The 12,480-nt window shown below is 47.7% G+C and overlaps 1 protein-coding gene across 4 annotated transcripts in view; it reads right to left on the reverse strand.

Annotated features, from left to right (window-relative positions):
* The window catches only part of EML4 (EMAP like 4), a 162,354-nt gene that overhangs the window by 84,004 nt on the left and 65,870 nt on the right, over positions 1-12,480 (reverse strand). For all 4 annotated transcript variants that reach the window (XR_005778531.1, XM_040430353.1, XM_040430355.1 and 1 more), the window contains exon 2: positions 941-1,123. Coding sequence is in view for 3 of the 4 variants with exons in the window: in XM_040430353.1 (XP_040286287.1) it covers positions 941-1,123 (183 nt within the window). In the remaining variant the exon portion in view is untranslated. The remainder of the gene's footprint in view (positions 1-940; positions 1,124-12,480) is intronic.

The raw sequence follows: 12,480 nt of genomic DNA on the forward strand, positions 1-12,480 counted from the left end.
TCAGATACGGATGACCCATCCATATTAATAGTGACACCATCATTAACCTCATGTTGCCCATTATATGATGTACACAATGGGGGCACTGTTACTATTAATGTGAGGTACTAAAGTAATAAAAACGTGTGCCTTATATTAATACAAGAAGCACATACCTGTAAAAACAGCAGGAAACGTCTCCTGCGGCAAGATCCTCCTGGATGCTGATTAAAAGGTTAAAAGACCTGCGATGAGGTCATGTGACCAGTAGGTGGATGTTAACGGTCACAAGCGATGACATCATGACAGGTCCTTTATCCTATCAGCAACCAGGACCGCGGTGAGTTTCTTTCTCCCCCTGCCTTCCTATTCTCCCCCCTTCATCCTCTCCGACACTTGGCTTTTTCATTGGTGGCAGTGGCCAGCGGCATACAGTGAGGGACACGCTCCCTTTCTCTTCACTGTGCGGTCGCTTATGAGACCATGGTGTGCGCTGTGCGTGTGCCATATTCTCCAATAGGGATTGATACTAAGTTGTGCAATAGCCCAGCTTATTAAAAAAAAAAAAAAATAAATCCCGGTATCGAACTGAACCGGGCATCAGAGTATCGAAAAAGTATCCAGACTTCAATATCTGGTGCAACCCTAGTCGGAATAGAGCGCTTTCGTGTTGGAACGAACATTTATTAAACGTTTATGAACTGCTTTAGTATTTTGCGAAAGAAGGTTTAAAGGGGATGTCTGACAATAGAGAACAAGGCCTGTGCTCTGCCGTAAACAGCGCCACTCTTGTCCACAGGCCGTGTCAGGTACTGCATCTCAGCCCCAAAGATTTCGACAAGGCTAAGGATCAACTCCAGACAGTGACGCCATTTATGGGGCGATACAGAGCCTTATTCAATTCTCACACCAGCCGCTATGACCTCCTTTATACCAAGCTGCGGGCAGCAGCAGTAATTACCTTTACTTGGAGGTGCTTTTCGGACAGTTGCCACTTGATCCTCAGAAATTGCCAGACGTCTGAGCACATCGGCCAGGGCGGCCTTCAGCACCGTGATTTCATCCTCCTGCTGCTGAACTCTCAGTTCCAGGGCAGAGAGGCGATCCTGCACGTCGGAGGTACTTGCCGCAGAAATGCTGTCATCTGTACAACGAGAAGAGGAGGAGACATTTAGTAAGAATATCAGAGGTGACCTCATCTTATAATGGCCAGTGATGGCAGAGAGGAGCTGAAGGGGTCACTGGTCAGAATCCAGGTAACTCCACAGCCATGTGACCAACTCAGCTCTGCTACATCGATACTGCGCTATTCTCCAGCAGGACACGCCACTATTTTCACCACCCAAATGCCTTGATATAATTATACATCCCATCATATACAGACCTGTCCATACATCATATACAGACCTGTCCATACATCATATACAGACCTGTCCATACATCATATACAGACCTGTCCATACATCATATACAGACCTGTCCATACATCATATACAGACCTGTCCATACATCATATACAGACCTGTCCATACATCATATACAGACCTGTCCATACATCATATACAGACCTGTCCATACATCATATACAGACCTGTCCATACATCATATACAGACCTGTCCATACATCATATACAGACCTGTCCATACATCATATACAGACCTGTCCATACATCATATACAGACCTGTCCATACATCATATACAGACCTGTCCATACATCATATACAGACCTGTCCATACATCATATACAGACCTGTCCATACATCTATACAGACCTGTCCATACATCTATACAGACCTGTCCATACATCTATACAGACCTGTCCATACATCTATACAGACCTGTCCATACATCTATACAGACCTGTCCATACATCTATACAGACCTGTCCATACATCTATACAGACCTGTCCATACATCTATACAGACCTGTCCATACATCTATACAGACCTGTCCATACATCTATACAGACCTGTCCATACATCTATACAGACCTGTCCATACATCTATACAGACCTGTCCATACATCTATACAGACCTGTCCATACATCTATACAGACCTGTACATACATCCCATCCGTACCTCTATACAGACCTGTACATACATTCTCATATACTTATTGCTGCGTCCATATTAGTTAATGGCACAGATCATGCGGCGTCAGGTCTTAAAGCTGAAGTGCGGTCATTTTACAGATTACCCGCACATCACAAGCATTAACTTCTGCCGGAGGACACATGGCCTCAGTCTCTGAGACAACTGAAGGAGAAGAAGGGTTTTGCAGGGAATCCAAGAATCTGCTTGGCCACTTAAGACCTAGATTAGCAGAGGAGACTTGGCGCAGCCAGAACTATTCTTCAGAGGTAAGGGGGGGATTACCGCACCTGCGTCCAGACTACCCGGACTCGACTCCTGCAAGTCCAATGAATGCCCGGAGTTTGCTTTATTAATTATAGATTTAGGAAATAATGGAGACCCTAGAAGGAGAGCGCAGATTCCGGACTATTATGAAGACGGCCCTATTAAAAAGGGACATAGATTAATACTATTCAGGATGTTAACGGACAAAGCCCTTAAAAAGTGGTCGTCTCACAATCTGATCGTCGCAGGCCGGGATCTCAAGGCTCTCAGAAATCAGCTGATCAGCCGGCCAGGCATGCAGTAAAGCTGTCCGCTTGTCCATCCAACAGCTCTCTCTACCGACCTCCTCCAGTCACATGCATCCTGAGCAGGCAGAGACTGCATGTGTTCTGGATAGGAGCTGACTGACTCCTAAGGTGGGGGCTTACCTCCTACAGAACGAAGGGATCAGGCATGTTGAAATCCAACTGCCTAATCCTCCCCCCTACAACATCTATCAGTCGGAGGCCCCAGCACACATTAGAAGGTCATAGGTTCAGCTGAAATTAAAGGGGCATTCCGGTTACAAAAAAAGTTATCCCCTCTCCCTTGGCCGAACCGGATGTGTATGGGGGAGTCGGGAGGGAGTCAGACTTAGCGGTCAGCTGAAAGATTGTTCGGCTGGTACCTGCTGAAGGTGTACGGCCAGCTTTAGGGCTCATGCACACGACTATGTATTTTGCGGTCCGCCCAAAATAATAAAAAAAAAAAGGATATCCACTTTTTTTTTGCGAAACCAGGTATCTCCCCCCACGGTGACATCTCACCACCCAACACTAGATTTCAAAACGTGTAGAGAAAAAAAAAAAAATAATACATGGAATGGAAAGCGCACACGACCCCCGGCGGTCTAGGGTCGGGTGACCGGAGCTGGAGAAGGTTCAGTCGAGATACTGGCGTTGCCTAATTGGTGGAAAATGTCTCCTCTGCAGCAGACGCAGTGACAGAAAGCCATTCATACAGCGGCCGCTGCAGCTGCACTAATGCGCCATGGGCCTTACGTCTTCCCCGCTGGAGTATTCGCAGAGCTGCCAAAGTAAAGAGAACCTTTACGGGTGAAGACAAAGTATATAGAGGAATTATCTTCACGTCGCCCCAATTAGGGGAGAGCAGCTGCGGATTTTCTGCGTAGGTATGTTAATAATATAATGTATGTGTATTTAACACCACATTAAAAATATACAGAGCTTCCGCGCGCCCCAGAATGGAACAGACGCCGGCCGCGCCGCCAGACCACAGAGCACGTGTGTCCGGAAGACAAGATGGAGAAAACATAGTTCAGAACTGTAATACAAGGGATGGTGGGGGTAGTAGTAGTCCCAAGACTGTAAGGAGCGTGTGTAGGACAGAGGCCTCCTGTCTATAGGGCTGATGCCAATGCACTTGTTGGCACCTAGGTTTTCGGTTGATTTCCATTAACGTCTATGGAATTTCTCGCCGTCTGGCTCCCTAGACAGACCTCGGGTCCTGTCGCCTCCTCTGCCTTGTCCATTTTAATTAAAAAAGGTTTTCCTTATGAAACCATAGTTCTAGAACATCTTTTCTTGGAACTGTGTGTTGGGACGTTCCTCCATTATCCCTTCTAGAAATGTACAAATACATTGAAAACTGAGTTTTTTAAAATTCATCTAGTCCGAAGTTAATTACCGCATTGTTCAACCATAAAAAAAAAAAAAGAAAAGCCAATGACCACAACAGCTGTACTGAGCGCGCACCATGTTCCTGTTCATTACTACAGGGACACGGCTGTGATGACCACGTGATCACCTCGACTTACATCAAATGTGAACCACCTCAAGCCCCCTAGACAAACTAATAGGCCAAGGTACAGGAATGGGTTAAAGGTGTTTTCTGGGATATGACCTATCCTCTGGGTAAGTCATCAATATACGATTGGTGGGGCGTAACCCCCAGCACCCCACTGATCAGCTGTTTGAGAAAGCGGTGGAGCTCGGACGAATGCCGTGCCCTATTCATTTTATACCAAGCACAGCGCCGTCCATTGTATAGTGGTTGTGCTTGGTATTACAGCTCAGTCCCATTCACTTGATTGGGACTGAGAAAGGCCACGTGGCCGATGGACCTGACGTCAAGGCAGGCAAAAAGGCCTTGGCATTCGCCCGAGCACCTTGCAGGGTGGCAAGAGTTGGGCCTCCACCGATCAGATATTAGTGACCTATCCTAAGGACAGGGCGTCCATGTTTCACTCCCGAAAATACCTTTTAAATTGGAGCATCATAGAGTTACACTAACGAGCACAACCGAATGCACTAAAGCGACCCCAAAGTGCCAAACAAGAGGGATGAAAAGAGTGCAGGGCTCTGTGCAGTCACATGACCCCTCTCAGCATATAGGTAGCCGTGAAGAGGATCACGTGACTCTTTTCAGAGCTAGTGATTGGTGTCGAGGATGTGACTCCACAGAAGCAAATTATTTTTCTCCTCCGGGGAGCGGTTTAGTGGGTGTGAAGGAGACCACACACACATTAGAAGGTAGACATAGCCAATAACCGGTGACCATCTGATTTGTATGGTGGTGTCCCAGAGTTAGTTGCCGCCTCTGCTAGGGACCTGGGCATGTCCCCGTTGAGAACACATGCATGCCAAGCGTACATGTGCATGGCGGAGATGGATCGGACGGATACAGGGTGCAGCAATTCCACACTCCCTCACATGAGGAGACGGGTGCTTAGCTGTTCAGGTTGACAAAAAGATCCATCAAGCTCAGCCCAAAACTGAGTTCTGATGATCCAGAGTAAAGCCTTCCTTAATCCACCTACCAATATGACATGAAGCTCCACTAGAGCGGTGCACAAGTAATGGCGTCACATCGCGCTCATGTAGGGTTAGGCACCTCACACCACCTGCAGCCCAAAGCTCCTCCAAAAACCGATGGATGAGTGTTACACTCCATAGAAGTCCATGGAAACTGATACAATGGAGCAAATGAGCTACCCTTCAACAGACTTCCATGAGGAAACAAACATCACATGACCTTAATGGCTGGGACCCCAACCGAAAACATGAGAACGGGCACCCAATACCCCGTAGAACTCCCCTGAAAAGGACGGAGTGGCTGGTCGGAAAAAAAGCATCCCCACTCCAATCGTTTCTATGGGAGCGCCGGAGATAACAGAGTGCAACGCTCGCATAGAGAGGAATGGAGCGGCAGCAGGAATTTCCGACCAGCCACTCCGTCCATTCCAGGGGGGCTCCTCAGGGTACCGGGCCCCCCATTCTCGTGATCGGTGGGGGGGTCTCAGCAGTGGGACCCCCACCAATCTGGATCCAGTTACAGGACTTCTGTTTTAAGTTCGGCGTCTAAAGTTCGGCTTCCGGTTACCGGAGAATCCCGATATGGATTCCGAATTCCGTTGTGGTCCGTGGTAGCGGAATCAATAATCGTCCATTATTGATTCCGCTACCACGTACCACAACGGAATTCGGAATCCATATCGGGATTCTCCGCTAACCGGAAGCCAAACTTTAGACGCCGAACTTAAAACAGAAGTTCGCTCAACACTAGTTATAACCAGAATACCCCTTTAAAACTTTGCCTTCAGTCCTAAGTAAGGCTACAGATGACCAACAGCTGCACCTGGACCATTATCTGCATGCCTAAGAAATGATAACACACAGGAGGACGTCTCCATAGTGTAAACACGCTCCGACTCCTCGCAGGTATGGAGATCGTATATCAGGGCCCCCCGACCGCAAAGCTTGTGCAGACTCCACTCGCTCTCGTCTCGCACACGGTAAAGTATTTGAAGTTTTCAAGTAAAAAAAAATGCAACAAAAGGAAGGTGCGAGGAGGAGACAAGCCTCGACACCTACTGGCATCCTCCTCAGCGAGCAGACCTGGCGGCTTTGGCTTTTCGCAACGGGCTACGTGAGAAATGCACCGTTTACTGCTTTATTCAGGAGGCTCTCAAATCCCTGGGAAAGGACCCCCCTAGGGAGAACAGAAGAGAGAAGAAAGCTCCTGTTCTTAAAGGTGCTCGCCCAAAACACCACATACATGAGTTCTCAGTGAGGAGAGAAGAATCTGGCGGTAGACATGTCTTACAATGTCCTCTCCCTTGAGAACAAAGGATCGGGCTTGAGGAAATTAACTGCCCCTTTCGGCAAGACATCTGCTGATCAGGTGCCGCATGCGTCAGGGGTCACTGATCACGCCGGTGTTCCTAAAAGGGGGGGTGAAAAACCGCTGTCGGACACCTCTGGTGGCAGCTGCCCCTTCCTAAAGCATTGGTCATGTTGAAATCCAGCATTCCCGACCCTCATTTCTCAGCAGCAGAGGAACAGCAGAATGCCCCATAACATTAGATGGCGGCACCGTCGGGCTGAAATAGTCGGTTTCTTTCAACATTTATCTAATGTGCATTCTACTTTTTTCAAACCAGCACCGGACTCTGAAAACTTTTGTAATTTCAAGAACTTAATTTACAATTACAGACCTTCACCTGCTGTTTGTTCTTTTCCTTATTTCTCTGTCCACCTTGCTGAGGTGGTTGCACATGCTCAGTTCCATCCTTCAAATGTTTCGGGGTTCTTGCCCCGTCTGTTCGGATTCTGGTTGGCTCAGTACGATGCCTTGGACAGGGGGGATGTTTGGCTATTGCCCTTGTCATGTCCCAAGGCTTGTTAACAGGAAGCCACTTCCACTAGGTGGCACTAGGGAGAAGGTTCTTTTCCTTCGGGAGATACCCCTCGGCATATTATTTTCCCATGGAGCATTGCCTATTAGTGTCCAGATCGTCTCCTTAAAGAGACCAAGCACCCTGCCTCCCAAGCTGTGGTCTTGCTAGAGAAAAACAAACACATTCACAGCATCCCTGAGCCTCCGGCGAGTGCGGACAGCTGTAATAACACGGCAGGATCGACCCGTGGCACCAGCTGTACAAACGAGCCATCCAGAAGACTAAGCAAACAGTCTACATGTGAGGTGCACAGACACATACCATCCAGACACAGAAAAGCCTCACATACCAATGGAACAACTGTCTACTTTTTTTTTGCAATTTTTGTGCCAAATTCATAAAATTGAATTCAGCCGTTTTATGGGTTTACTAAAGTTTTTCAAACTTAGAAAACTCAATTAAGTAACGCAGGTTAGGATTTAAAGGGAACCCGTCACCTGGATTTTGTGTATAGAGCTGAGGACATGGGCTGCTAGATGGCCACTAGCACATCCGCAATCCCCAGTCCCCATAGCTCTGTGTGCTTTTATTGTGTACATATGCAAATTAACCTGAGATGAGTCCTGTACATGAGATGAGTCAGGGACAGGACTCATCTCAGGTTAATTTGCATATGTATCAAATAGTTTTTTTTTTTTACACAATAAAAGCACACAGAGCTATGGGGACTGGGTATTGCGGATGTGCTAGCGGCCATCTTGCAACCCATGTCCTCAGCTCTATACACAAAATCCCGGTGACAGGTTCCCTTTAAAGAAACTCCTTTTCCACTGCGCCGCAGGAGAGAGGAGGAGCGTAAACGGGCCGGCAGAGGCACACGGAGGGCGGGGTTATGAGCCGTTGGGGAGGTCCGGTCTTGGGCTCGGAAGATTGAGACGACGCCCTGGGCACTTGAGAGGGCGCATTTACAGAACCTACAAAGTTCATTTTTGGCTGAAACAAGACTCCGGTATATGCAACAAAGGTATCGTTTTAAACTTCTGGGTGGCACATATAACGCTATTGGATCTGTCTAATAGGCTCAAATGTGGTGACAGACTCCCTTTAAATCTCTGCTCCATGCTGAGGAGTCCAGTGGGCGGTCCTAACAGTGATTGACAACCTTTCCTGTACGACTAGGCATAGAGATAGCTGTCAGTCACTGAGCAGGACCGCCCACTGGACTCTAAAGCATAAAAAGAGCAAGGATTGAAAGGAGAAAAACATTAACAGAATCTATTCCCATAAAACTACCGCTACATATCAATCTGCTCAGCTCCTCTCCTCCTGCAGATCCGAAGTCCTGTTCAATGTGACGTGGTCTCTTTAAGGAAGACATGTAAAGACAGTATTTCCTTATTTCTCCAAAATGCTAGTTGAAGGGGTAAAAAATAAATAAATAAATAAATAAATCCTAAAATTGCCGACCGAGGCACATTTCCTTTGGATGAGTGCCGGGAAGTCTGCTGTGATGAGGAAATATCTTCCTCTACGATCGCCGCTTTATCTCAGCTATGCTGATGATTTATATAAACTACTGCTTTCTAAGAACTTATCATTTTTATTTTCACTTTCTTTAATAGAACCAGCAATCAATTACATACAAAAAAGTTATAAAAAAGCAAAAAAAGATAGAAAAATTGAATTGATTTTATAAATCACTACTTATAAATGAACGAAATGCGTCTGTCCTTTGTCAAATAAAAGTCTCAGACGTGGTCAGCGCTTTAACAGATGTATTCCCCGGTTCACTCCATTGTTGAAAATCTTTAATTTCATTTTCCCGGGAGAGTTTTCACAAGTCTGATGTCTTAGCCGCCCAACCCCCAATCACCAGAAAAGAAAAAAAGCAGAACTGTTTGGTTAACCTTTCCCTTTCATTTCAGAAAGGAGGAGAGAAGAAAGGAAACAGACGCGCATCTAACCGAGACAAGGAGAAAACTGAAGTAACTTTGTAAAATAGTTGATTAAAAATATTTTACAGTTTTTAGGGTGTGTTTCCATAGTTACAGACTACAAACAAGCTATAAGGTAGTCAAGTCCTGCAGAAGTGATGTCCTGTCTGTAGTCATAGGCTATCAATCTGTGATGGGAGGGTCGTTCAAGTCAATATGGCTGAGCCGCAGTACCGGGTGCCGATGCATCGCTGTCTCTAGAAAACTAAAGGGGATGTGGAGCTCCAGCAAGCATTGCACCCCCTAGAGGTCGGACCTGCACCTATCACATATTAATGGCTTAGTCCCAGCTACACAGCTCAGTGCTACAGTTTAATGGCCTCTATTACTGCCTCTGAGGGTATGCTACAAACACAAAGTGAAACGCAATCTCCTCTTCTCTATGCAGTGTATGGGAGACATCGTAGCAGCTAGTCTACATTCACTACCACAGGGAAAACTGGAAATCAGAGAAGGGGCCTGCAGAGAGAAGAGTGCAGAATACAAGTCACACAATGGTCAGATATAGTATTCATCATGTACACAGACAGTCGCCTGACACCACAAGTACACTTTAATGGGAAAAAATGTTTGATAATTTTAAATTTGATTGACAGTATTTTTGAAGCAGGTCCACACCCCCACAAGACACATCTATTTCTGACACTACAGGAAGCAGTTAATCAGCCGGGTAAATAAGACGTGGAGCTTCTGAATGGCATTTCTGTGTTAATACCAGTGCACTTAATGCCACCCACCACTTCCTTCCATTGTGTGTACCAGCAGTGCAGCTAGAGCCGGGTTATTATGGCAAAAGAAATATTCATCTCAATTATTTTTTTCTTGCTGAATTAACTATAAATCCTGTCCAAAACACAAAATCGGGTCCATCTGCAGAAAGGCGCAGGCCCCCGCTATACGCAGCTATACACAGGCGCAGGCCCCCGCTATACGCAGCTATACACAGGCGCAGGCCCCCGCTATACGCAGCTATACACAGGCGCAGGCCCCCGCTATACGCAGCTATACACAGGCGCAGGCCCCCGCTATACGCAGCTATACACAGGCGCAGGCCCCCGCTATACGCAGCTATACACAGGCGCAGGCCCCCGCTATACGCAGCTATACACAGGCGCAGGCCCCCGCTATACGCAGCTATACACAGGCGCAGGCCCCCGCTATACGCAGCTATACACAGGCGCAGGCCCCCGCTATACGCAGCTATACACAGGCGCAGGCCCCCGCTATACGCAGCTATACACAGGCGCAGGCCCCCGCTATACGCAGCTATACACAGGCGCAGGCCCCCGCTATACGCAGCTATACACAGGCGCAGGCCCCCGCTATACGCAGCTATACACAGGCGCAGGCCCCCGCTATACGCAGCTATAGACAGGCGCAGGCCCCCGCTATACGCAGCTATACACAGGCGCAGGCCCCCGCTATACGCAGCTATACACAGGCGCAGGCCCCCGCTATACGCAGCTATACACAGGCGCAGGCCCGCTATACGCAGCTATACACAGGCGCAGGCCCGCTATACGCAGCTATACACAGGCGCAGGCCCGCTATACGCAGCTATACACAGGCTGACTATATACAGCTATACACAGGCGCAGGCCCGCTATACGCAGCTATATACAGGCTGACTATATACAGCTATACACAGGCGCAGGCCCGCTATACGCAGCTATACACAGGCGCAGGCCCGCTATACGCAGCTATATACAGGCGCAGGCCCGCTATACGCAGCTATACACAGGCGCAGGCCCGCTATACGCAGCTATATACAGGCTGACTATATACAGCTATACACAGGCGCAGGCCCGCTATACACAGCTATATACAGGCTCACTATATACAGCTACATATTGGGCTCTGAAGGGGTGAATTAATGTGGTAAATCCCCCAGCCCCAGGTGCAGCAGTGATGCCAGGTCAGGTTACAGGTAGATGTTTAATAACGGCAGGTACAGCGCCTCCCACCTGTAGTACAGAGAATGGCTGCTTAAAGAGGATTGTCACCCAAAGTGTAAAGATGGCTAAACGGTTAAAGTGTCAATTTTTCACACGAGTTTTCCTCAAAAACGGCCATTAAACAGTTCACTCTAATTCTATGGGGGCTCCCCGGCCGTAAAAAACGGCAAAACAAGAGGCGGCCAGTATTCACGGTTCTGAAAATGGCCATGTGAAAGAGGCTTCCTTACACAAGAAAAAAACCCTGACTGCTTGATAAGTAATTTTAAATTGCTGGGGGCTCCACTGATTACAAGGGTCCCTGCACCCCTCCGCCCTTAGGAGCTTGCATGCAGCGCAGTCCAGTCGCAGGGTCCCCAGTAATTTAGCGCGCATCATCTATGCTGGAGGAATGTGAGTAACAGCCGTCCCCTCTCCTGATGGATTTATTCTTCTCTTACAACTCCATGCTGTTCCTCTGTTATACCTCCTACAAGTTTATGAATAAGTTGTCAACTGAATGTTACCGATTCAAGGCGCGTACCTACAGAATCGGACAACATCCGATCAGTGCCGACAGCATAAAGGCTCACGCAAATGAACGTATTTTTGGTCCGCATCCGATGCGGTGTGCTGTTCGCATCCATATGACCGTAAAAAAAAAAAAAAAGTCCAATTCTTGTTCTATAGAGAGCAAGACTTTCCGTAAAATGCAAAACGCACATAGCCGGTAGCTGTGTTTTTTTACGGATCCACAATTTGCAGACCGCAAAACAGGCTATGGTCGTGTGCATGAGCCCTGAGACTGTGTAAGGACACACATTACCAGGAAGAATAACAGAGGAGCAGCTCGCTGCAGGACTAGAAAAGATGCTGCAGAATTTTAACATACTGACAAAATACTAATTTACATCGGTCGCTTTCTGAGAAGTTATTTCAGCAGCGCCAGCCAATGTGGATCCACCTGTTCCGTTCACTGACAGCAAGCACAGCTTCTAAAACCTGAAACACAAAGTATCATCAGAAAGTGATCCCTCTTGTCCTGTTAGAGGGGCTGATTTATGGACGCGCTTTTGTCCTGCTGTCAGAGATCACGTCCGCCAGGACATCCTCCATAAATAAAGCCTGTGCAGTTACAGGAGGGTTTATGGGATTCGGAGTGGCCTCATACGGCACCCCTGCCTTTAATCGCAGATCAGACGGGCGAGAGCCCTTCTCCTCTGATGGACACCGCCACATGGGCGGACGCCACCACAATACAAGCTGTTGTGCAGACGGCACGCTGTGTGCCGAGGCTAAAAGGTCTGCGTGATGGCAGGAAATGAATGGAGGGTGCGCAGCCCCCGCCCCCGGGGGTCTTTCATACGGAGGTCACAATATTGGAGAAGTGAAAATGATCCTTCAGTACTTGTTTGGACACAGCGGATCTGCGGTTCAAATCCAAATCCACAGCAATTTACAGTTCAATACGTTTTGGTGGAGGGTTGAAATTTTCGAATCCACCGTCCCTTACGGGTAAAATCAGCAATGACT

This window comes from Bufo bufo, chromosome 4 (assembly GCF_905171765.1).
Source record: "Bufo bufo chromosome 4, aBufBuf1.1, whole genome shotgun sequence".
Classification (NCBI taxonomy): domain Eukaryota; kingdom Metazoa; phylum Chordata; class Amphibia; order Anura; family Bufonidae; genus Bufo; species Bufo bufo.